The following is a 26824-nucleotide window of genomic DNA, read 5'->3' on the forward strand; positions in this document are numbered from 1 at the left end:
AGAGGTAACTCTGGGTCGGAAAGTAAGATGGCGCAGACAGACATGGCAGCTCTGCTTCTAGCTCCAAAGCAACTTTGCAGTATTTTGTTTTTGTGCGTTATTACATACATCCAGAAAAAACTTTTGTATATCAGAGTGGCGGTAACTCACCAGCATTACGACGAGGAATACGACCTTCTCAAATTGGATCATTTCTTCATACCCCCACGATAAATTGAACTTATCCCAGAGTGTGCTCCAAAACGCCGTCGACGGAGAAAAGGTATCAGGTGAAGACTTCTAGTCCGACTCAGAAGGCGGCCACACCATCCACTGCTTCAGAGTATATTACTCGCTAATGTTCAGTCTCTGAACAATAAAGTAGACAAGCTCTGTTTATAAAGTAGACAGACTCTGTTTCACAGAAACATGGCTCTCTCGGGATATGCTGTCCCTGTCCATACATCCAGCTGGGTTCATCGTGCAGACAGGAATAAAGAACTCTCCGGGAAGAAATAATGCGGGAGTGTATGTTTCATGATTAACTACTCATGGTGTGACTGTGATAACATACAGAAACTCAAATCCTTTTGTTCACCCGACCTAGAATACCTCACAATCAAATGCCGACCGTGTTACCTCACAACAGAATTCTCATGTATATTCCCCCTCAAGCCGATACCACGACGGCCCTCAAGGAACACAACTTTATGCAAACTGGAAACCACATATCCTGAGGCTGGTTTTATTGTAGCTGGGGATTTCAATAAAGCAAATTTGAGGAAAACCCTACCGAAGTTCTATCAACACATTGACTGTAGTACTCGCTTAGGAAAAACAATATATCACTGCAACTCGCCTTATTGAGATGCCTACAAGGTCTTCCTCCCATCAGCAAATCAAAACAAACTCCATTCTGCTCCTCCCTTCCTATAGGCAGAAACTCAAACAGGAAGTACCTGTGCTAAGGTTTATTCAATGCTGGTCTGACCAATGGGAATCCATGCTTCAAGATCATTTTGATCACGCAGACTGGGATATGTTCCAGGTAGCCTCAGAGTATAACATTGATGTTTATATGGACACAGTGACTGAGTTCATCAGGAAGTGTATCGGGAACACTGTTCACACGATGACTATTAAAACCTACCCAAACCAGAAACTGTGGATAGATGGCAGCATTTGCGCAAACCTGAAAGCGAGAACCACCGCAATTAACCATGGCAGGGGTGACTAGGAATATGGTTGAATACAAACAGTGTAGTTATTCCCTCTGTAAGGCAAGCAAAATGTCAGTACAGAGACAAAGTGGAGTCGCAATTCAACAGCTCAGGCAAGACGTATGTGGCAGGGTGTACAGACAATCAGGGATTACAAAGAGAAAACGAGCCACATCGCAGACACCGACGCCTTGCACCCAGACAAGCTAAACAACTTCTTCGCCCGTTTCGAGGTTAAGACAGTGCCACCGACGCGCCCACACCAAAAGACTGTGGGCTCTCGTTCTCCGTGGCCAACATGAGTAAGACATTTAAGCTGCCCAGACAGCAACCCTAGCCGCGTCCTCAGAGCATGCGCAGACCAGCTAGCTGGAGTGTGTACGGACATATTGAATTTCTCCCTATCCCAGCCTGCTGTCCCCACTTGCTTCAAGATGTCCACCATTGTTCCTGTACCCAAGAAAGCAGAAGGTAACTGAACTAAATGACTATCGCATCGTAGAACTCACTTCTGTCACCATGAAGTGCTTTGAGAGGCTAGTTAAGCGTCATATCACCTCCACCTTACACCCTAGACCCACTTCAATTTGCTTACCGCCACAATAGATGCACAGACAATGCAATCGACCTCGCACTGCCCTGTCTCATCTGGACAAGAAGATTACCCATGTCAGAATGCTGTTCATTGACTATAGCTCAGTCTTCAACACCATTGTACCCTCCAAGCTCATCATTAAGCTCAGTGCCCTAGGTCTGAACCACGGCCTAAATTTACCGCCGATTGCTATGGAGAAGATGTACCAAGGGAAAGAGAGAGGTGTGAAGTCACCCCAAGGTGAGCTTTCTCTTCAGCTCTTGGCTAACGTTGCTGTCCCACTCCCCCTACAAGGAGCAGGGTACAGGTTCTCAATATGAATGTTATCTTAGCTACCAGTGTGCTCTCAATGTAAATAATATAGAAGTTTGGTACAGTGAAATGAAAGCCTACTCTATATAAAAGGGGGGATATTGGAAAGTGATGAATATGTCCTGGGTTTTATGAAGTTGAACAGCTTTACAAGTCTCTGCTGTCATTCACACTACCCACAATGGTGTTAGAGTAAAGCTGTGAGTCTCACACAGACACACTCTATTCATCCATGCACAGAAGACTGTGAAGATGGCCATGAAAAATAATCCACAACATTCCCGAAGCAAGTCGGTGGGTCTCTTCTCCACTTACAGTAGGAAAATCAATTAAATCTAACAATTAGCTGAATAGGCTTCAAGTCCGCACTCAAAGCTCAATAGAGAAACTACATCTAAGAGCTCCTCTTTGTTAGCGTCCAACATCTCCTCTCTCCCTTGTCAACCTGTGGAGCTTTTGGCAGAGTAATGGGAGTCCTTTCAATCCCCACGCCACAGTCTTCTATCATGAAGCCCACAGAGAGCGGTGTCTAGGACCAGATGGACAGACAGTGTGAGGGAGATAACACCTTGGAGGATGGATGCTGTCAATATCCAAATACACCCCAAGCTGACATGAAAAAAGGCACACAGACGCATACTCACACACTCAAAGAAGAGGGGAGGCAAAGACGGTTGTGATAATGCAAAAAGACAGCTTTGATTGAACACCCTGTCCGGTGCATCACATCCTAAAATGCATTAGACATGATTGTATCTGTGATAAGGGGATAACAGACCGAGAGATGGGGGCTACAGAACATTCCAAAATGGAGCCGAGCAGAGTGTCGTTGGCCAGCAACCAGGGCAGACTGCCAAAATGCTATTCTATATCGTTGTCCTATGATGTAAATCATATCATTGAGTTGTCTTTTTTTAACATGAAAACCATTAGCTAGTTCTACTTCACGTTTGGAAGACTGAGGGTTAAGTCGAGATCAGTTGACTATAGCACAGTAGCCTGTATCTGATGTAGAGTTGAGAACAGGATTGATCTGGTAACTTTCATTGAAGTGAGGAGCACAGTGGTAGGCTACATCTTCAACAACATTGTCAGAAACAGCTCAGCCATGCTGGGAAAATAACTCATTTTATTCTCTGCACATCACAACCACGACCAACCATCCAGTGTAGTTACTTGACCTCTATGTATAGTGTAGACTCTTGCCAGTGTCAAAGTCACAGAGTTAAACTAAGGATTTGGGAGGAATTGTCTGTAAGTAAACACTACAGCTTTGTACCCAAGGGTATTTCCATCTGAAAGGTCCCATGAGCACCAGCATGAAGTTCATAGGAACATATCAAATTTGGTGTCAAATGAAAGCTAACATGCTGACACATACATTTTATTCAATCATTGCACCCGCACCGCTTGTGCATCTTATAGAATAGAACTTGGTCCAATTTGTGACGCTTGATGCTCTACAAGTCCCGCCTCTCCCATCTCCTCATTCATTTTTAGGAGCATATACCCACGTGGATGAACTGAGATCCACACTCGAGTCAAGTTGGTGGTGGTAATGCACCTTAAAGTTGGTTGCCAACCACCATATGAAGTCCAAAGAAGAAGAAGCCTGAAGGAGGAGAGATTACTAGAAACTAACTCGGTTTACCCTTTTATCTGTGGATTAATTGTCGGAGTAGAGGACCTTGTGCATTTCAGGGTAAAATAACAACCCAATGTTTATATTCCGGGACAAATTAGCTAGCAACAGCAAGATAGCTAAATTGCCATAAATTATTAATGCTTTTCAACCTGTCCCCAAATTAATATAGTTAGTTCAGAGTTCGTTTTGATATTTCAACCTGAGGCTCCTGGTCGCATCTGGTGTGGGTGGACAAAATCAACAGAGGTCTGGTCAGCATGTAAGAGTCTATATTTTGGGTAAATGAAGCAATATATACATTTTTCAACCATTCTCCATTTATTTATTTTTTGCCATAAGTAAAAGCTTTGATTTCTAGAAAACAGATGGAAAAAATGGGTCTTAGAAAACTTCTACCAGAAAGTCTTAAAAAGTATTACAAATACATAAAAACACAATCACGTTGACGTAAAGAGCCCTGCTAACTAATATCAAAACGTACATTTATTTTGAGAAATGTTATACCTTCTGTAAGATATTTTCTATTTTTTTTCTCTCTCATGAGGAGGGAGGATAATGAAAGTCCAATTAGTTATACCAATTAGTTTAAAATGATTTTACTGATATCAATTTTGGCCAAGACCAAAGAGCTGTCGAAGGACACCAGAAACAAAATTGTAGACCTGCACCAGGTAAAACTCACAATACTGTTACCGAATTGTTAACAGAATTATCCAAAAACTGTAATGGAATTACTGCAACTGAATTGAATACAATGGGAAATCATAATAGTCACAAACCACAATTGGGTCACCTGATACTGTCCTCCCTGATTAGCTCATAACTGTTTTATTTCTTTCTGACGTCTGGTGGTCAAACCAAGAGTGTTAAAACAGTCTGTCTGGACAACCCCTCCCCTCTCTCCCTCTCTATTTCTCACTATTCAGATAATGTCACCTCTCCCAGCACTTACTGACTCCTACGCATGAGCCACCTCTCTTTCCATTTACTGTGAATAGCATCCTCACCCACTGAGCACCGACCAACAGTCCACCCTGGCCTTAACGGTAACGTCCACAGACGGACCGGACTGGACCAAATCTGAACCTATCAATACTTATCAGAAAGTATTCAAACCCCTAGACTTTTTTCAACGTTTTGTTGTGTTACAGCCTGAATTATAAATGGATTGAGATGAGATCGTAACTGTCCAACTACACAAAATATCCCATAATATCAAAGTGGAATAGTTTTTAAAAGTTTTACATATGAATAAAAAATGAAAAGCTAAAATGTTTTGAGTCAATAAGTATTCAAGCCCTTTGTTATGAGAAGCCTAGATAAGTTCAGGAGTAAACATGTGATTAAAACGTCACATGAGTTCCATGGACTCACTCTGTGTGCAATAATAGTATTTAGCAAGATGGTTGAATGATTACCTCATCTCTGTACCCCACACATAGAATTATTTCTAAGGTCCCTCAGTCAAGCAGTTTTACAATGTTCCCGAGTGGCCGAGTTACAGTTTTGACTTAAATCTACCTGGAAATCTATGGCAAGACCTGAAAATTGTTGTATAGCAATGATCAACAACCGATTTGATAGAGCTTTAAGAATTTTTAAAAGAATAATGGGAAAATGTTCCACATTCCAGGTGTGGAAACCTCTCAGATCTGAAATCACTGCCAAAGGTACTTCTACAAAGTACTGACTCAGGGGTGTGAAAACTTCTGTAAATGAGATTTCTGTATTTCATTTTCAAATAATTAGCTAACATTTCTAAAACATGTTTTCACTTTGTCATTATGTTTTTATTTTTTATTAATTGCATTTCTGAAAAGCTGAAATGTCTTGAATCAATAAATATTCATCCTGCCCTGCCTATCTAAGGTCTTCGAAAGCCAAGTCAACAAACAGATCACTGACCATCTCGAATCCCACCGTACCTTCTCCACTGTGCAATCTGGTTTCCGAGCCGGTCACGGGTGCACCTCAGCCACGCTCAAGGTACTAAACGATATCATAACCGCCATCGATAAAAGACAGTATTGTGCAGCAGTCTTCATCGACCTGGCCAAGGCTTTCGACTCTGTCAATCACCATATTCTTATCGGCAGACTCAGTAGCCTCGGTTTTTCTAATGACTGCCTTGCCTGGTTCACCAACTACTTTGCAGACGGAGTTCAGTGTGTCAAATCAGAGGGCATGTTGTCCGGTCCTCTGGCAGTCTCTATGGGGGTGCCACAGGGTGCAATTCTCGGGCCTACTCTTTTCTCTGTATATATCAATGATGTTGCTCTTACTGCGGGCGATTCCCTGATCCACCTTTACGCAGACGACACCATTCTGTATACTTCTGGCCCTTGGACACTGTGCTATCTAACCTCCAAACGAGCTTCAACATCATACAATACTCCTTCCGTGGCCTCCAACTGCTCTTAAACGCTAGTAAAACCAAATGCATGCTTTTCAACCGTTCGCTGCCTGCACCCGCACGCCCGACTAGCATCACCACCCTGGATGGTTCCGACCTAGAAGATGTGGACATCTATAAGTACCTAGGTGTCTGGCTAGACTGTAAACTCTCCTTCCAGACTCATATCAAACATCTCCCATCCAAAATCACATCTAGAATCGGCTTTCTATTTCGCAACAAAGCCTCCTTCACCCACGCCGCCAAACTTACCCTAGTTAAACTCACTATCCTACCGATCCTCGACTTCGGCGATGTCATCTACAAAATGGCTTCCAATACTCTACTCAGCAAACTGGAAGCAGTTTATCACAGAGCCCTCCGCTTTGTTACTAAAGAACCTTATACCACCCACCACTGCAACCTGTATGCTCTAGTCAGCTGGCCCTCGCTACATATTTGTCGCCAGACCCACTGGCTCCAGGTCATCTACAAGTCCATGCTAGGTAAAGCTCTGCCATCTCAGTTCACGATGAAAACACCCACCCGTAGCACGCGCTCCAGCAGGTGTATCTCAATGATCATCCCTAAAGCCAACACCTCATTTGGCCGCCTTTCCTTCCAGTTCTCTGCTGCCTGTGACTGGAACGAATTGCAAAAATCGTTGAAGTTTTAGACTTTTATCTCCCTCACCAACTTTAAACATCTGCTATCTGAGCAGCTAACCGATCGCTGCAGCTGTACATAGTCCATCGGTAAATAGCCCACCCATTTTTACCTACCTCATCCCCATACTGTTTTTATTTATTTACTTTTCTGCTCTTTTGCACACCAGTATCGCTACCTGCACAGTGGACCATCTGATAATTTATCACTCCAGTGTTAATCTGTTAAATTGTAATTATTCGCCTACCTCCTCATGCCTTTTGCACACTCTTTTTTCTTTTTTCTACTGTGTTATTGACTTGTTTATTGTTGTGTAACTCTGTGTTGCTGTCTGTTCACACTGCTGTGATTTATCTTGGCCAGGTCGCAGTTGTAAATGAGAACTTGTTCTCAACTAGCCTACCTGGTTAAATAAAGGTGAAATAAATAAATAAAATAAAATAAATTAAATTCAACCCCTTTGAAATGGCAAGCCTAAATAAGTTCAGGGGTAAAAATGTGCTAGTCACATAATAGGCTGCATGGACTCACTCTGTGTGCAATTACAGTGTTTAATATGATTTTTTAATGACGTTTTTACCCCTGACTACCTCATCTCTGTGCCTCACAAAGTGATCTGTAAGGTCTCTCAGTCAATCAGTGAATTTCAAACACAGACTCAACAACAAAGACCAGGGAGGTTTTCCATTGACTCTCAAAGAAGGGCACCTATTGGTAGATAAAACATTTTGTAAAAACATCTGCTTCAGTGTCTTTTCCAACAGTCAAATATACACTGGAGTTGCTTACCAAAATGACATTGAATGTTCCGAGTGGCCTAATTACAGTTTTCACTTAAAATCGTCTTGACAGGCCTTGAAGAATAAAATAATAGTGCAAATATTGTACAATCCAGGTGTGCAAAGTTCTTAGAGACTCACCCAGAAAGACTTACAGCTGTAATTGCTGCCAAAGGTGATTCTAATATCTATCGACTCAGGGGGTTAAATACTTATCTAATCAAAATATATTAGTGTTTCATTTTCTTTTTTTTCTTCTTTTTTTTCACTGAGAGTATTTTGTGTAGATTGTTGATATACTTGATATGTAAATTAGATACCCTTTTCTGTATTTCATTATCAATACATTTGCAAACATTTCTAAAAACATGTTTTCACTTTGTCATTATGGGGTATTGTGTGTTGATAGGTGATATTTTTATTTATTTAATCCATTTTGAATGTAGGCTTTAACACAACCAAAATGTGACCCGTTTCCAGTGGAGAAAAGTACTTAAGTAGTTTTTTGGGGTATCTGTAATTTACTATGTATATTTTCAACTACTTTTACTTCACTAAAGGATGGGCTTTACTTCACTAATGGATGGGCTGGACATGCCGAGAGATGAGTTCAGATTGGTCTGCCATGTAGCATGCTTCTGTCTATAACATGAGCTGCTCAGTATGTGTAGATAATCCGTGCTACTGCGACTTTTTTGAAAAATATAATGGAGAACTGCAAAAGTGTTTATACTGCTCTCAACATCGCTGCCCTGAATTTAACAGGCGCTATCATCAAAAATCAACAAAACATTTTTCATTGAACCAGACATTGTAGAGTCTTCTGATGACAGTGATGGTGTTGTTGTCACGAAAGAAGTTGACGGAGTTTTGAAAGCAGTGGAATCCCCAGTGGAAGCAGAGTATGATTGCAAATGTGAAGGGAGAAAAAAAGAGATCACAGAAGGCTGTTGTATAAAACACTTGTCTTCAGATTACAACTTCCAACTAAGGGCAGCCATGGCATTCATGGTGGAGAGGGAGAAACGTTCATCCATGTATACAGGCAAGAGCGTTTAGCTAGCTACATTTTAAGATATGACATGTTTCTAATTTTGTCAGAAAGTTCATTTCATTGCATCTTAAAGCATACTGTTAGCTATCTAGCTAATGTTAACTGTCTGGCTTGCTAGCTAATGTTATGTGCATGATATAGCATTTTCTAGCTCCGAGTCTGTACTTCTATCCAATGTAAAAAATAAATCATAAATAAATAAATAATAAACGTTGCTACATCTGACCGAATCGAGGTGGTGGGTCACAGAAGTGTAAAAAGGTCAAGGGGTATGAATACTTTCTGAAGGCACTGTATGTTTCACAAGCTTGGACAGTACATATAAGTACAGTGAGTAAAGCACAGTAGAGTACAGTCAAATACAATAGTACAGTATAGCACAACACAGTAAAGGAAAGTAGATTGTACTCTACTGAACTCCACTCTACCCTACTGTGATGTCCAATCTTGTGAAATATGAGGAGAATGACATTCATATCCATAATTATGCATTTTTGTGTAATAAAGATATGTTGCTTCAAGAAGGTGTAGCCTTATTTCGTATAAGGCTACACCTGACTGAACATACTCTCCTGCAACTCCTGACTGAACATACTCTCCTGCAACTCGCCTCACCCAATGTGGTACGGATCTGCTATTTTTTTTTATACTTTAGAACCGGAACCCCCATAAGAAGCTAGCCAGCTAACTAGCTACTAGCTAGTAGTCAGTCAGCTACTGCATCACTGTTAACTCTGACATCAGCCAGCCTCAGCCCAGTCAATTCCTGCCAGTCTGCACAGCGCGATATCAACCCAGAGCATATCGGACTGCTTTATCTCTACCACATCTCCGAAATCTTACAGCAAGCTCTGAACCTTTACACCGGATCATCACAGCTAGCTAGCTGCTATCCAAGATGCTACACCTGGCTAACGTCTCTGTCCCGAAGCAAGCACCAGTTAGCCTGAAGCTAGCCTCGAGCTAGGCCCATCTCCCGGCTAGCCGAAGAGGTCAATCAGCCAATTCTTGGGCTAAAATATTGCCCTGAACCCCTTACTGCCGACACGGAGCCCCGCCGATACATCATGACTGGTCTACCAACACAACTGTCCGAGGTGGTTTCAACAGGTTTTTCCATTGCAATGTCCCCAGAGGCCCATCTGCTAGCCCTGGCCCGCTAGCTGTCTGAATGTCTCCAGCTCGCCTAGCATAGTAGTGACAACTGAATTGGCTCCCTGACTCATCTATTGCCAGTCACTGGACCTGCTATGATCACTTGGCTACACATGCCTCTCCCCAATGTCAATATGCCTTGTCTATTGTTGTTTTGGTTAGTGATTGTCTTATTTCAATGTAGAGCCTCCAGCCCTGCTCAATATGCTATAGCTAGCCCTTTTGTTCCACCCTCCATACATGTGGTAGCCTCACCTGTCTTAAATGGTGCCTCTAGAGACAAAACCTCTCTCATCGTCACTCAATACCTAGGTTTACGTCCACTGTACTCCCATCCTATCATACACTTGTCTGTACATTATGCCTTGAATCTATTCTTCCGCACCTAGAAATCTGTTCCTTTTACTCTCTGTTCCGTACGCACTAGACGACCAGTTCTTATAGCCTTTAGCCATACCCTTATCCTACTCCTCCTCTGTTCCTCTGGTGATTTAGAGGTTAACCCAGGCCCTGTAGCCCCCAGCACCAGTCGCATTCCCCAGGCGCTCTCATTTGTTGACTTCTTTAACCGTAAAAGCCTTGCTTTCATGCATGTTAACATTAGAAGCCTCCTCCCTAAGTTTGTTTTATTCACTGCTTTAGCACACTCCGCCAACCCGGATGTCCTAGCCGTGTCTGAATCCTGGCTTAGGAAGGCCACCAAAAATACTGACATTTCCATCCCTAACTATAACATTTTCCGACAAGATAGAACTGCCAAAGGGGGCAGAGTTGCAATCTACTGTAGAGATAGCCTGCAGAGTTCTGTCATACTAGCCAGGTCTGTACCCAAACAATTCGAGAATCTACTTTTAAAAATCCACCTTTCCAGAAACAAGTCTCTGCCCGCTGCCACTTGTTATAGACCCCCTTCAGCTGCCAGCTGTGCCCTAGACACCATATGTGAATTGATTGGCCCCCATCTATCTTCAGAGTTCGTACTGTTAGGTGACCTAAACTGGGACATGCTTAACGCCCCCCACCCCGCTTCTCATTCACCCAAATCCAGACAGCTGATGTTCTAAAAGAGCTGATGCCAATGACTGGAATGAATTGTAAAAATAAATCACTAAAGCTGGAGTCTTACATTTCCCTCTCTCTTTAAGCATCAGCTGTCAGAGCAGCTTACGATCACTGTACCTGTACACAGCCAAACTACCTCATCCCCATATTGTTACTTATCCTCTTACTCTTTTTCACCCCAGTATCTCTACTTGCACATCATCATCTGCACATCTACCACTCCAGTGTTAATGCTAAATTGTAATTATTTCACCACTTTGGCCTATTTATTGCCTTTCCTACCTACCCTACTCTTCTACATTTGCACACACTGTACATAGATTTTTCCATTGTGTTATTAACTGTACGTTTATGTGTAACTCTGTGTTGTTGTTTTTGTCGCACTGCTTTGCTTTATGTTGTCCAGGCCGCATTTGTAAATGAGAACTTGTTCTCAACTGGCCTATCTGATTAAATAAAGGTGAAATAAAACAAAACATTTAAAAAAGGTGCCCATGACGTAATTCCTTCACAGGTGTACATCCACTGTACTGTAGTTCAATAACCAAAATAGATTTTTTCAAACTCAAGGTGTCATGTCATAGCTGACACACCATTCTTGGAAAATGTGGTTGCATAAAAACCTGAAGGAGATTTGACCTTAATTCCTTTACCGGTTCCAGGTCATCGACAAGTCTCTGCTAGGTAAAGCCCCGCCTTATCTCAGCTCACTGGTAACCATAGTATCACCCGTAGCACTCGCTCCAGCAGGTATATCTCACTAGTCATCCCAAGGTCAATTCCTCCTTTGGCCGCCTCTCCTTCCAGTTCTCTGCTGCCAATGACTGGAACGAACTGCAAAAATCACTGAAGCTGAAGACTCATATCTCCCTCACTAGCTTTAAGCACCAGCTGTCAGAGCAGCTCACAGATCACTGTACATTTACATAGCCCATTTGCAAATAGCCCATCCAACTACCTCATCCCCATACTGTATTTATTTATTTTGCTCCTTTGCACCCCAGTATCTCTACTTGCACAATCATCTTCTGCACATCAATCACTCCAGTGTATAATTGGTATAATGTAATTACTTCGCCACCATGGCCTATTTATTGCCTTACCTCCCTTATCTCACCTCGTTTGCACTCAATGTATATAGATTTTCTTCAACTGTATTATTGACAATATGTTTTGTTTATTCCATGTGTAACTCTGTGTTGTTGTATGTGTCGAACTGCTTTGCTTTATTATTGGCCAGGTCTCAGTTGTAAATGAGAACTTGTTCTCAACTAGCTTACTTGGTTAAATAATGGTGAAATAAATAAAAAATACCAAAGTTTGCATCTGCACAGTTCTTCCACTAAATTAGTTTTTGTACATTTTTCTGTGGAAATTGTTTCTTAAAACAAAATGTATGCCAACAAATCTATTGTTTTTGTTGGCATGCATTTTAAAGTGAAAAAACGAAGTCAAGTAGTAATTCCGTTAACGTGGAATTGCCACCAACCGAACTCTGTACAGCCCTAACTAAAGGGACAAGGCCAGAAGATGACCAGACATAGGTTCATATCCTGGTCTCGGATCTTGTATGTGTTTTAGTCAACTACTCTGACCATCGTTGTGATGAATGTCATTGTCAACTACTATGTCATACATGGCAGTATCATGCTCCTATAGCGTACATGTTTGGTGTTTTATTCACAATGAAACTAACAGTTGTAAACTCATGTACACATTATATGATATATTTCTACTCAGCATCCCCGTCCAATATATCAACAGCACCCTGACATACTATGCTGCTGTAGATAACCAACTGCCGCTTGTGTGATAATGATTTTTATTAAATACTTTAGAATTCAGCTCGCTTTTCACTTTCTATGTTTCTGCAATTAAAGAACATTTGCTGCAATCCTTCCCCTGTCCATCTCAATACCTAAATCTGTTCTATACAAATACTTATCAATAAATAACTCTCAACATTCTTTCCAGATGTCGATGTCTTCAGTATGACCTTCACACTATTTGTCCAGTTATGCTATACACTGCAGACAGAGAGACTCAGAGAGACACAGACACCTTAGACCTTGAGACTGGAGGTACAAGGGTGAATGTAGAGAGGGTCCTCCACTTAGGCCCACCTGTCTGTCTGCTGTCAATCCCTCTGGGACTGAGTCAGACTGGACAGAAGGCGTACACCATTACCTAACCTATTCCCTCTCACTGCTAAACTCGGGCCCCATGCAGCAGAAAACCAACAGATCAATACCCACAACATCAGTGCCATGATAAATACCCACATCATCACCGCCGCCAGGATCAACACCCACATCGTCACCTCCAGGATCAACACCCACATCGTCACCTCCAGGATCAACACCCACATCGTCACCTCCAGGATCAACACCCACATCGTCACCTCCAGGATCAACACCCACATCGTCACCTCCAGGATCAACACCCACATCGTCACCTCCAGGATCAACACCCACATCGTCACCTCCAGGATCAACACCCACATCGTCACCTCCAGGATCAACACCCACATCGTCACCTCCAGGATCAACACCCACATCGTCACCGCCAGGATCAACACCCACATCGTCACCGCCAGGATCAACACCCACATCGTCACCGCCAGGATCAATACCCACATCATCACTGCCAGGATCAATACCCACATCATCACAGCAAGGATCAATACCCACATCATCACCGCCAGGACCAACACCCACATCACAGATGAAATTCTGAACTTGCTCTGCCATTAAAGATTCACTTATCTTCAGTGAGATTGTAATTGTTTCACTATCAGAGATAAAAGTGGCTTAATGATTATATCAATACAATATTGCATACATTTCATAGATAATGTTCATGTGCATTGGTGCCATGAAAAGAAGTTGCCATGAAAAGAGGTAAATGAGGACATGTCTGTTTTCAGGTCACAAAATGAACACAGGGCGAACGTGTTAAGGCTAAATTGTAACTATTTTTGCCTGTATGGCCTATTTTAAACAAATGTGAAATAAAAATTAAATAATTAAATTGTGCATCTAATCAGCTCTTGCTGACCCAAAAAAGTGATAGTGTGACTGTTAATGCAAACATTATGACAGAGCATGGTTGTGTTGCCTTCTAAAGAGACAAGAGAATCGAAATCCCATAGACATATTCGAATGACAAATCCTTATAGGGTGCACCCAGATGCAGGATTTGCTATGAATGGGAATATCACTTCCACTTATTCTATGGCTATGTGTGCAAGAGTATTCTAGAGTGTTCAAGAACTCTGCTGATGATTCTCTCAGCGGAGTAACTGTTTGATAACTATGGGTTTGTGTGAGGAAGACATTTAAGATTAGAAGAGCTACTCCCATCACATCTTAGAATGCTGTTGGTTATGTCTGCTGTTGGCTTCACTGCAATTTAGACAATAGGGGGATAAAAGCATTTGTGTTATGCAGACAGCTGTTTGAAAGGAAATGAAAAGGAGGCAACAACAAAAAACTTCAAAGATTAGCCTCCTGCTGAAATTGAAAGTTTATTTTGTGTAGCCTACCTGGGCATCGAGAAAAATGCCGTGCTTGATGTTCTAAGGCGATTAATTAAGAAGTTGGATGCAATTTTTCGAACTCTGCTCTTTTCAGCATCTGTTCATAATCTGATTCCAAAGGATGGTTGGGAAGTGTGTTAAGTAGACGTGAAGTCCATTAATTGAGACGTGACACCAATTGAAAATAGGGTACCTAAAGTATCATTTATTTAGGCTACCTAAAATATATCCCTCCCTTTTAAAAACAATGTCATTCTTTTTACTGACCTTGTTTTAATTTCCTTCCCTCTTTTCAATTTCCTTCCCACTGTTGTTCTGTGTCAAATTACACTAGTTAGTAAAAAAACATGACATCAATACCATTTGGGTGGTTGATTTGTTATGAATTTAGGCCATTTGGTCTGTACTCCATAAAATATGTCATGTGCAATAATGTTTTACAACCAAGCTTGATGACCAAGCCCCCTGAACAACAGTTGCCATCAAGCTTGACTCATTAGACTATGAAAAATGATTGCACAGACCACACTTTACTATCAGTTTGCAGTCCAAATAAACTACTTCATCCATCAGGTTGTTGGACTATTTGTTCAGCACTTTCTGAGTGAGTGAGTGAGTGAGTGAGTGAGTGAGTGAGTAATCATAAAAAGCTCACTGCAGCAGCTAAATACCTGCCGCACCATGGGGGTCAAACACCAGGGTCGAGAGTAGCTGTTTGAGTTGGACCGCAGAGTGAAGGAAAAGCAGCCTACAAGTGCTCTGCATATGTGGGAAGACTGTTGTAAAAGCATTCCAGATGAAGCTGGTTGAGAGAATGCCAAGCGTGTGCAAAGCTGTCATCAAGGCAAAGGGTGGCTACTTTGAAGAATCTCGAATATAAAATATATTTTGATATGTTTAACACTTTTGTGGTTACTACATGATTCCATGTGTTTTTTCATAGTTTTGACATCTTCACTATTATTCTACAATGTAGGAAATAGTAAAAATAAAGAAAAACCCTTGAATAAGTAATGTGTGGCCAAACTTTTGACTAATACTGTATGTATGTATGTATGTATGTATGTATGTATGTATGTATGTATGTATGTATTGTACTGCTCTATGGATATAATTGTTGTTTGCATAACCTTATATACTATTATGTATTGATAGTAATGTGCACTGCAGAGAACACCAGAAGAAGAATTATCACAGTGAATTAATGTAATGTTTGTTTGTTTAAATTAATCCCATAAGGGATGGGTTGACAACTGGCGATTTGACACAAAAATAATATGTAATTCATTCATTCATTAAAATTTTATTCAGACACTCGAGACAGATGGTTGAGAATCCTAAAGGTTGAAGCCGACAGTTTATGATTACACACAAACAATTACATCCCCAGCAGCCTGGATCTCTCCTCTCCTCCCGCTCAACTCAACTGGTTTATTATTCACGGACCTCAAGAGAACTCACAACACACACTCGCTCACGCATGCACGTACACACACAGCATCAACAACTTCAACATACCTATAAGCCAAGTAAGTGGGTGCTACACATTTGTCGAGAATAAATTGAGTTTTCCCCAATATAATGTAGCCTAAAGCGCTTTGAGTACCTGGCAGAATAAGCCAATGTAAATGTCCTTGTAAAAGCCTGTTGTTCCAGAGTCACACTGGACTCACATCTTCGACCCCGCTGATACCCCTTTTACCGCCTTAACTTATAAAATATGCTTCTTGCATTGAAAACAGACAGCTCTCCAGCTAGGTCTCCTCTGCACTACATAGCGTGATAAATCTCAACGGCTGCCTTGGATTAATTGAAAAGAGAAGTACTTTACATTGAAAGTGTCTAATGGAATATAGGAAAGCGCTTCTCTCTCCCAGCACATGAATTCAGCCCAGAGCCTGAGCACCCAGCTACTGAGTCAGACTTTCCATTCCTTCTCGTGACTAAGAGGGTTTATATCTCCACACAGACAACGGGGGGGCTGGAGGGGTGGGGTAGTGGTTTATATCTCCACAGAGCAGAGGGTGGGGGGCTGGTGGTTTATTTCTCCACAGAGCAGAGGGTGGGGGGGTAGTGGTTTAGATCTCCACAGAGCAGAGGATGGGGGGGTGGTGGTTTATATCTCCACAGAGCAGAGGGTGGTGGGCTGGTGGTTTATATATCCACAGAGATGAGGGTCGGGGGGTAGTGGTTTATATCTCCACAGAGACAGGTGGAGGGGGCTGGTGGTTTACATCTCTGGGGGGGGGGTATATCTCAAAAGGCTAAAATGCTGAGTCTCTGGCGATTCATGTCAGCCATCGTAAGTTTGGTGATGGGGGTGACAGCCAGTTTATAGCCAGTCTGGGGCTGGAGGATGATCAATGTGCTCAGGGCAAGCTGCCATAAACGACCCAGAGAGCAGTAATGTCACCACACAAAGCCCCAACCCAGTCTGCATCACACTGATGGAGAGAGAGGCCAGACAACAGAAACAGTACCCAAACGCTTTTGAACAGTGCCCCCCTCCATTAAGGTCTCTCGAAGCGGCGCAGCAGTCTAAGGCATTGCATCTCAGTGCAAGAGGCATCACTACAGTCCCTGGTTCGATTCCAGGCTGTAACTGACTAGCCTAGTTAAATAAAGGTTCAACTCAAACATTTACAAAATAGATACATTACTTTTTTTCCTTTTACAAAAATTATGTTTTTTAAAATAATTGTCTTGTGACCAGCAATGTTTCTAAGGACAACCCAGTCTTAAGGCCACAACCCCAGAAGGACTGGCTGAGAGCCACCATGTGGTAATCACTGGACTGGACCACATAACATTGTGACCCCCAAAAGTGGATATAATACCAGCAGACTGAGCCAACCTGTATCATCTAGACTTTCCATCAGGCCATCCAAATGAGGCAGTAGTCATATTACTGGTTTCTCATTGTCTACCACAAATCTTTCTCTTTGTTTCTCTATTCAATTCAGCAGACTTTATTGACATGGCCAGTTAAATTACTTACATTGTCAAAATACACTTATAACAACAGTAGTGGGACTAACAGCAATAAGACATCAACAATAATAGTAGTAGTAGTAGTAGTAGTAGTATTAGTGGAAATGGTATTACTATTAACAGCAACAACAATAGCTCTCCCTCTGTGCTGTTAAGACAGCAGAGCAGTACCATAGACAGGGGAGGGGAAAGGGGGCTGGAGTGCAGGGACATGGCACATACCTCTACGATGGTGACTTTGGCTGCCTTGCACATGGGCTGGTTGAAGTTCCTAGCTGTTTTCCTAGACACACACACACAGAGAGACAGAGAGACGACCTTAGCTCACAATAGTGCTTCACGGTATACAAAACTTCTGTACTTTATCAATACTCGAACATGAAAAACTTTTCAGCACGTAATTTGATACTTTCGGTACTTCTGTCACGTGTCACATCATATAAGGATTTAGAGGATGGAGTCTGCCTAGTAATTTGTCTGAATCTCCTCAAGGGGGCAATAATAAACTAGCCAAATTACTAGCGCTTGCAGCTGACACCGCAGGCCCCTTTTGAGAAGCAAACAGAAACTTCATACCTCCACGCCAGCAACTTGTTGATAAAACTGGCTGTAGAAGCCAACAATGGGAATACTTTGATTACAGAGCAGACGAGGACCAGCCCAACAAAACCAATTAAGCAAAATGTGTTCCAAAATAGTGCAGTGCAAGGGTGGCTTAGTTCCAAAATAACATGAAGAAGCTATTTTATGACATTTGCATTGTAACATTGTCATTATTCTACTAAATTTGAAAAAAGAAAAAATTGTAATAATGACGAACATACACTGAGTGCACAAAACATTAGGAACACCGGCTCTTTCCATGACAGACTTATTACTAGGTGAAAGATATGATCCCTTATTGTTGTCACTTGTTAAATCCACTTCAATCTGTGTAGACGAAGGTGAGAAGACAGGTTAAATAAGGATGTTTAAGCCTTGAGACATTTGAGAGCTGGATTGTGTATGTGCGCCACTTAGAGGGTGAATGGGCAAGATAAAAATTGTAAGTGCCTTTGAACGGGGTATGGTAGTAGGTGCAACTCTGCTGGATTTTACACACAACAGTTCCCTGTGTGTATCAAGAATTGTCCACCACCCAAAGGACATCCAGACAACTTGACACAACTGTGGGAAACATAGAATGCTTTTGCATTACTGTGGAATGCTTTTGACACCTTGTAGAGTCCTTGCCCTGTCGAATTGAGGCTGTTCTGAGGGAAAAAGTGGGGGTGCAGCTCAATATAAGGAGGGTGTTCCTAATGTTTTGTACACTCAGTGCAGACAATTCAGAAAGGCGCTTCAAAGTGTTTGTATGTCGTTTTGGAACTAAACTATTTATTTTGTTAATTAAAATGATTTAGCTGTAATGAATCCTAGGTCTAATGAATGTCATTTGACCCAATATTAGGACCATAGATGAGCAAATTAACCCCAATATGTATCAAATGACATAACCTGTAATGGGAGTATTGTGGCTGACCAGTCCTATGACCTGTAATGGGAGTATTGTGGTTGACCAGTCCTATGACCTGTAATGGGAGTATTGTGGTTGACCAGTCCTATGACCTGTAATGGGAGTATTGTGGTTGACCAGTCCTATGACCTGTAATGGGAGTATTGTGGTTGTCCAGTCCTATGACCTGTAATGGGAGTATTGTGGTTGACCAGTCCTATGACCTGTAATGGGAGTATTGTGGTTGACCAGTCCTATGACCTGTAATGGGAGTATTGTGGCTGTGGTTTAAAAACAGTTTTGTCTGCTCAGTCTCTGACATGGTTTTGCATAAGGAACATTTTAGGTATTCTTCTGCTATTTGATATGGTGTTTTATTTTTACGTGAAATTGAATATAGAATATATTTTATTTGTTCTACCAGTTAACAACATTATGTTCAAAACAATAAAGCTCAATAGTTATTCTGTGACTTTAGCTAATACGCATTTCTTTGTTGCTGTGGTATCATTTCGGTACCGAGTATCGTTTTGGTATCATGATACTAAACCTGGTATCAGTAGAAGTCAAAAATCAGGTTTTGTCCCAACACTCGCTCACAATTGATGGATTCTGGGTTCTGACTTCTAAAATGGGAAATAGGGTTAATTATCAGGTATCCTAATGAAATATTGGGTGAAATGGTTTAGAGGGTAGGAGGAAGGTATTTGGCTTGGAATGTACTGAGTGTAGGGAAAACGATCACGTGGCAGGCAAATAATAAGGGAGAGAGACGTGGATTATTGATGAAGGTGGTTGAGGTCAGGTTGGTCACGTTAAGGGAGAAGGAAAGGTTAATTGCCCACGTCACTTAATTTCCTGCCTAGCAACAGAGATGTAGTGTATGGAGAGAAGGAGGAGATTCCACCCCAAATTGGGGTACAAATACCACCACGATTGGAAAATGTGTTTTGGTCGGTTCAGCTGTTCGACCCTCTGGATGAATAAACTTGGTTTGAGCTCTCATAGTGTCCGTCAAGTTATTTTTCTGATAATTAGAATCTAACACAATCATTAATCTCAAATAAAATTGCATTTGTCACATGCTGCGAATACAACAGGTGTAAACCTTACAGTGAAATGCGTACTTACAAGCAACAGGCAACAAGGGAGCAATACAACAGCGACAGCATTAACATAGAGCAATCATGCAATGTTCTCTTTTTCAAATAAGCAACCATTGTTTCAACACTGCCAGTCTTTGCCTGTGAAGTCAAAGGGGATTGTTAGTTGGAAAGCAAATACTGCACCCCTGTGGTGACAAATTCAATTGCATTTACTAGGACATTTTCAGTGTACAGGAGTGTAATTATTCACAGGTTTGAATGCAAGGTTGTAAACAAAACAAACAACAATATGGGTCCGTTTTCATATGTGGACAGAGTGAATGTTCTTCTCACATCCTGACAGACAAGCGAACTAAGAAGAAAGGCAATTTCAGTCAGACCTAATTCTGATTTGTTTTTTGTTTTCTGGAGAATGTTCAATCTCTTTAAGCTGTCTATTGTCAATATCTTAATTCAGTCACTGAGCTTAAAGGCTTGTATCTCCTACCATCAATCAATCTGGCACAGAGCCAAGCGACCTGCAGGCCCCGACTGCTGCTTATTGTGGTAACATCACAAAGTGATTAGAAAGGGTTCAACCTGACCTGGCGAAAGCAGTGATCTAAATCACAGTGACTTGGGTAAATGTGTGTTAAATGTTTATTCCCACAACACTATTATCATGGCTAATAGCCGTAATGATGCACCCTGTCTCTTCAGCAGCATTACAGTCTTAGCGACAGCAGATTTTCTAAGGGGTACATGAGCTCCTGAGGTCATAATAAATGGCACCCTATGCTTTGTGCAGGGATTCAAGGAGTAGGATGGAGTAAGCTGCCCTGATATCAGGTCATTTTTAGATTGACAGACACAGGTGAATGTAATGGTAGCTACCTGAAGACGATGTTCCCGGCCTTGTCAGCCTTCCAGGCCTTGACCAGAGCAAAGTCTCCAGTGATGGCCTTCTCCATGATGTAATGCCTGCCATTAAACTCCCGCACCTGCCGAACAATGACATAGCAAGCCATTCAAGAGACAGGACCAGAAGACAGCTGGATATGACAGCACGTCGTGTGTGGTTGTAAAGCCAACGGTGTGCCATTTCAGTATGTGTTAATAATAGCAGTCAGAGATGGAGGCATGTCTTTGTGTCACACAGTGGTGAATGTCAAGAATCAAAAATCCCACGTTAACATATGTAGCTTAAGAAACAAGGTTCATTAAATCAATAATTTGCTAGATGACGTTCATATTCTGACAATCTCTGAAACTTACTTATATAATACCTTTGATGATACAGTGTTAGCAATACATGGTCATAAGACCTACAGAAAAGCCAACGGTGGAGGTGGGGCTTGTTTACATTCAACACCAGCACAAGCTTTGAGAGGATCTAATTTTAAATACTGTTGAAGTAATATGGCTACAGGTTCATCTGCCTCACCTAAAGCCCATTCTTGTGAGAAGCAGCTATAGACCACCAAGTGCAAACAGTCAGTATTTGGATAACATGTGTGAAATGCTTCATAATGTATGTGATATCAATAAAGAGGTATATGTTCTTTGTGATTTAAATATTGATTGGCTTTCATCAAGCTGCCCACTCAAGAAAAAGCTTCAAACTGTAACTAGTGCCTGCAACCTGGTTCAGGTTATCAACCAACCTACCAGGGTAGTTACAAACAGCACAGGAATTAAGTCATCAACATTTATTGATCACATCTTTCCTAATGCTGCAGAAATTAGTTTGAAAGCAGTATACAAATCCATCGGATGTAGTGATCGCAATATAGTAGCCATGTCTAGGAAAACCAAAGTTCCAAAGGCTGGGCCTAATATAGTATATAAGAGGTCATACAATACGTTTTGTAGTGATTCCTATGTTGTTGATGTAAATAATATTTGTTGGTCTGTGGCGTATAATGAGGTGCAACCAGACGCTGCACTTGACACATTTATGAAATTGCTTATCCCAGTTACTAATAATCATGAGCCCATTAGGACAATTACTGTAAAAACTTAAATCCCTATTGATTGATGAGGAATTGAACAATTGTATGGTTCAGAGGGATGAGGTAAAAATAAATGGCAAATAAGTCTGATTTGGATTATTTTTTCATTGGTAAAATTAGCAAATGCAGGCATGACAAAACCCATCCAAGAATATCTGACCAAATTATGAAAGAAAAGCATTGTAATTTTGAATTCCGTAAAGTAAGTGTGGAAGAGGAGAAAACATTGTTGTCTATTAACAACTGACAAGCCCCTGGGGTCTGACAACTTAGATGGAAAATGACTAAGGATAATAGCAGATGATATTGCCACTTCTATTTGCCATATATTCAATTTAATCCTACTAGAAAGTGTGTGCCCTCAGGCCTGGAGGGAAGCAAAAGTTATTTCCCTATCCAAGGATAGTAAGGCACCCTTTACTGGCTCAAATATTTTACAGTAAACAAATTGACAACAGACTTTCAGCTAGTTTATACAGAAGGACATTCAACAAGCACAGCACGTACACAAATGACTGATTATTGGCTGAGAGAAATTGATGATAAAAGAATTGTGGGCTGTTTGGTTAGACGAAAAAACGTATGTGTTATGGATTTACACCCGCTGCTATATTGTGGAAAAAGAGTTACCTGTCTAACAGAACACAGATCACTTTCTTTAATGGACGCATTTCCAACATAATCCAGGTAGAATCAGGAATTCCCCAGGGCAGCTGTCTAGGCCCCAAAATACGTCAATCTTCACTAATGACATGAGCAAAGCCAGCATGTCTATGCATTCGAATGACTCAACACTATACACGTCACTACTACAGCGACTGAAATGACTAACACTTAACAAAGAGCTGAACCTGGACTATTGTTCAGTCATGTAGTCAGATGCCCATGCATACCCCACAAGACATGCCACCAGAGGTCTCTTCACAGTCCCCAAGTCCAGAACAGACTATGGGAGGCGCACAGGACTACATGGAACTCTATTCCACATTAATTAACTCAAGCCAGCAGTAAAATTTGATTGAAAAAAATAATATATATACACCTTATGGAACAGCGGGGACTGTGAAGCAACACAAACATAGGCACAGACATGCATACAAACGCACAATAACATATGCACACACGTACACATGGATTTTGTGTTGTGCATATGTGGTAGTAGAGTAGTGGCCTGAGGGCACACACTTATGTTGTGAAATCTTTTGTGAACGTATTGTAATGTTTAAAAAAATGTATAACTTCCTTCATTTGCTGGATTCCAGGAAGAGTAGCTGCTGCCTTGGCAGGAACTAACTGGGGATGCCTAATAAATACAAATGTGGTGCTAGAAACAACATGGTGGAAGAGGCTGGGGTCTGACCTCTCTCTGTTCGCTGGCGATGGCGATAGTTCCGTCTTTGTTGTATTTGATGGGGGAGCCGCCCTCCTGAATGAGGGTACCGTAGCCTGTAGCCGTGAAGAAAGCAGGAACACCCGCACCCCCTGCTCTGATCCTCTCTGCTAGGGTACCCTGGAGGACAGAGGTCATCAATGGCATCATTACCCAAAATCACTGAACCTGGACATTCAAAACCTCCACCACTAATGCATCTCACTCCCAATAAGTAGAATGGGAAAACTATCAAAGCAATGAATTGTGTGTTCGCTTGCGTGTTACCTGTGGGGTTAGCTCCACCTCCAGCTCCCCAGACAGGTACTGCCTCTCAAACTCAACGTTCTCTCCCACATAGGAGGAGATCATCCTCTTGATCTGTTTGGTCTGTAGGAGCAGACCAAGCCCAAAGTTATCCACCCTGCAGGGAGACAAAACAAGTTACTACACAGGTTACTATGCAAAGGTTACTAAAGCACACACAAACACAGTAATGCAAAACCTTTACAAAAAAAAAAAAAAGGTTTGTTGTGTTATTCATGGTCTAGCTACTGTGGTGTTTACACCTCAATGAATAAGCTACTGTGGTGTGGATGTGTCCAGCTCAGTGAATAAGCTACTGTGGTGGTGTTGTTTCCAGCTCAGTGAATAAGCTACTGTGAATGTTAACCAAGTGCAACGATCTAGTAAAACATCCTAAAATTTGATTTCAGTTATGAATCTGTCTGCAAAGTGCAAAAGCAGAGCAATGGAGAGGGAATGCATACAATGAACCTACAGTATGCATTCCCTCTCACTGTAGAGTTGATTCCCTTCTCATATTTCTTCAACTCTCTCCTTCCCCCTCTTTTTATCCCTTCCTTTAATCCATTATGTCTTGTACAGGGCTCACATTACTCCAAAATGGTTACTTAAGGTCACAGGAAGAGGAGGAGGAGGAGCACCAGACCTCTCTGACAGGCAGCTAAGCCACAACCATACACAGATACAGAGACACACTGAAACAGCTGGACTTCTGCAGGCAAGGCATAACAAGGTCACTTGAGTTTATACTAGGATTGCTTCTTCCATTCTAAGATATAACGAAACATGACCCATCATAAGTGGTTTGGTTGTTGGACGACTTCAGATAGTTACATTTTTCCCTCTTCAATGGTCTTTGCGAGTTGAAAGACTGGAGTGAGCTACTGCTATACGCTGAGTCTGTGAGCGAGTTTATTAGCAAGTGCATCGGTGATGTTGTACCCACAGCGTTTATTAAAACATTCCCCAACCAGAAACCGTGGATTGATGGCAGCATTTGCGCGAAACTGAAAGAGCAAACAATTGCTTATAATCAGGGCAAGGTGACCAGAAACATGACCGAATACAAACAGTGTAGCTATTCCCTCCGCAAGGCAATCAAACAAGCTAAGCGTCAGTATAGAGACAAAGTAGAGTCGCAATTCAACGGCTCAGACACGAGAGGTATGTGGTATGTCTACAGTCAATCACGGATTACAAAAAGAAAACCAGCCCCGTCGTGGACCAGGATGTCTTGTTCCTAGACAGACTAAGCTCGCTTTGAGGACAATACACTGCTACTGACACAGCCCGCTACCAAAACCTGTGGACTCTCCTTCACTGCAGCCAACGTGAGTAAAACATTTTAAAAAGTGTTAACCCTTGCAAGGCTGCAGGCCCAGGCGGCATCCCCAGACCAGCTGGCTGGTATGTTTACGGACATATTCAATCAATCCTTATCCCAGTCTGCTGTTCCCACATGCTTCAAGAGGGCCACCATTGTTCCTGTTCCCAAGAAAGCTACGGTACCTAAGCTAAACGACTACAGCCCAGTAGCACTCACTTCCGTCATCATGAAGTGCTATGAGAGGACCATATCACCTCCACCCTACCTGACACCCTAGACTCACTCCAATTTGCTTACCGCCCCAATAGGTCCACAGACGACACAATCGCAACCACACTGCACACTGCCCTAACCCATCTGGACAAGAGGAATACCTATGTGAGAATGCTGTTCATCGACTACAGCTCAGCATTTCACACCATAGTACCCTCCAAACTCGTCATCAAGCTCGAGACCCTGGGTCTCGACCCCGCCCTGTTTAACTGGGTACTGGACTTCCTGACGGGCCGCCCCCAGGTGGTGAGGGTAGGTAACAACATCTCCACTCCGCTGATCTTCAACACTGGGGCCCCACAAGGGTGAGTTCTGAGTCCTCTCCTGTACTCCATGTTCACTAATGACTGTGTGGCCATGCACGCCTCCAACTCAATCATGAAGTTTGCAGATGACACTACAGTGGTTGATTACCAACAATGACGAGACGGCCTACAGGGAGGAGGTGAGGGCCCTCGGAGTGTGGTGTCAGGAAAATAACCTCCCACTCAACGTCAACAAAACAAAGGAGATGATCGTGGACTTCAGGAAACAGCAGAGGGAGCACCCCCCTATCCACATCGACGGGACAGTAGTGGAGAGGGTAGTAAGTTTTAAGTTCCTTGGCATACACATCACGGACAAACTGAATTGGTCCACCCACACAGACAGCGTGGTGAAGAAGGCGCAGCAGCGCCTCTTCAACCTCAGGAGGCTGAAGAAATTTGGCTCGTCACCAAAAACACTCAAACATTTATCACCGCCTGGTACAGCAACTGCTCCGCCCACAACCGTAAGGCCCTCCAGAGGGTAGCGAGGTCTGCACAATGCCTCACCGGGGGCAAACGACCTGCCCTCCAGGACACCTACACCACCCGATGTCACAGGTTGGCCATAAAGATCATCAAGGACAACAACCACCCGAGCCACTGCCTGTTCACCCTGCTATCATCCAGGAGGCGAGGTCAGTACAGATGCATCAAAGCTGTGATCGAGAGACTATCTCAAGGCCATCCAACTGTTAAACAGCCACCACTAACATTGAGTGGCTGCTGCCAACACACCGACTCAACTCCAGCTACTTTAATATTGGAAAAATGTATGTAATAAATGTATCACTAGCGACTTTAAACAATGCCACTTCATATAATGTTTACATAATCTACATTACTCATCTCATATGTATATACTGTACTCTATACCATCTACTGCATCTTGCCTATGCCGTTCTGTACCATCACTCATTCATATATTTGTATGTACATATTATTTCATTCCTTTACACTGTGTGTATAAGGTAGTTGTTGTGTAATTGTTAGGTTAGATTACTCGTTGGTTATTACTGCATTGTCGGAAGTAGAAGCACAAGCATTTCGCTACACTCGCATTAACATCTGCTAACCATGTGTATGTGACAAATAAAATGTGATTTGCTGTGAAGAGAGCAGTCACAATGGTTTACAAGGCTGCCTCAAGAGGGTATAGAAACTACCCAATTGCCAAGACGAAGAAAGGCTGGGGCTGCCACAATAGCCTCTGAGTGTTAGTCATTAACCAATGGAAGTGATCTGGGGTAAATAAAACAATGAT

General features: G+C 42.2%; 1 protein-coding gene across 1 annotated transcript in view; it reads right to left on the reverse strand.

Moving 5' to 3' along the window:
* The window catches only part of LOC109896163 (succinyl-CoA:3-ketoacid coenzyme A transferase 1, mitochondrial-like), a 109233-nt gene that overhangs the window by 71078 nt on the left and 11331 nt on the right, over window positions 1-26824 (reverse strand). The window contains exons 4-7 of the mRNA XM_020490443.2: window positions 23638-23773; window positions 23341-23490; window positions 20863-20969; window positions 17611-17671 (exon numbers count right to left, since the gene is read on the reverse strand). Coding sequence (XP_020346032.1) covers window positions 17611-17671; window positions 20863-20969; window positions 23341-23490; window positions 23638-23773 — 454 coding nt within the window. The remainder of the gene's footprint in view (window positions 1-17610; window positions 17672-20862; window positions 20970-23340; window positions 23491-23637; window positions 23774-26824) is intronic.

This window comes from Oncorhynchus kisutch, linkage group LG8, assembly GCF_002021735.2.
Source record: "Oncorhynchus kisutch isolate 150728-3 linkage group LG8, Okis_V2, whole genome shotgun sequence".
Lineage (NCBI taxonomy): Eukaryota > Metazoa > Chordata > Actinopteri > Salmoniformes > Salmonidae > Oncorhynchus > Oncorhynchus kisutch.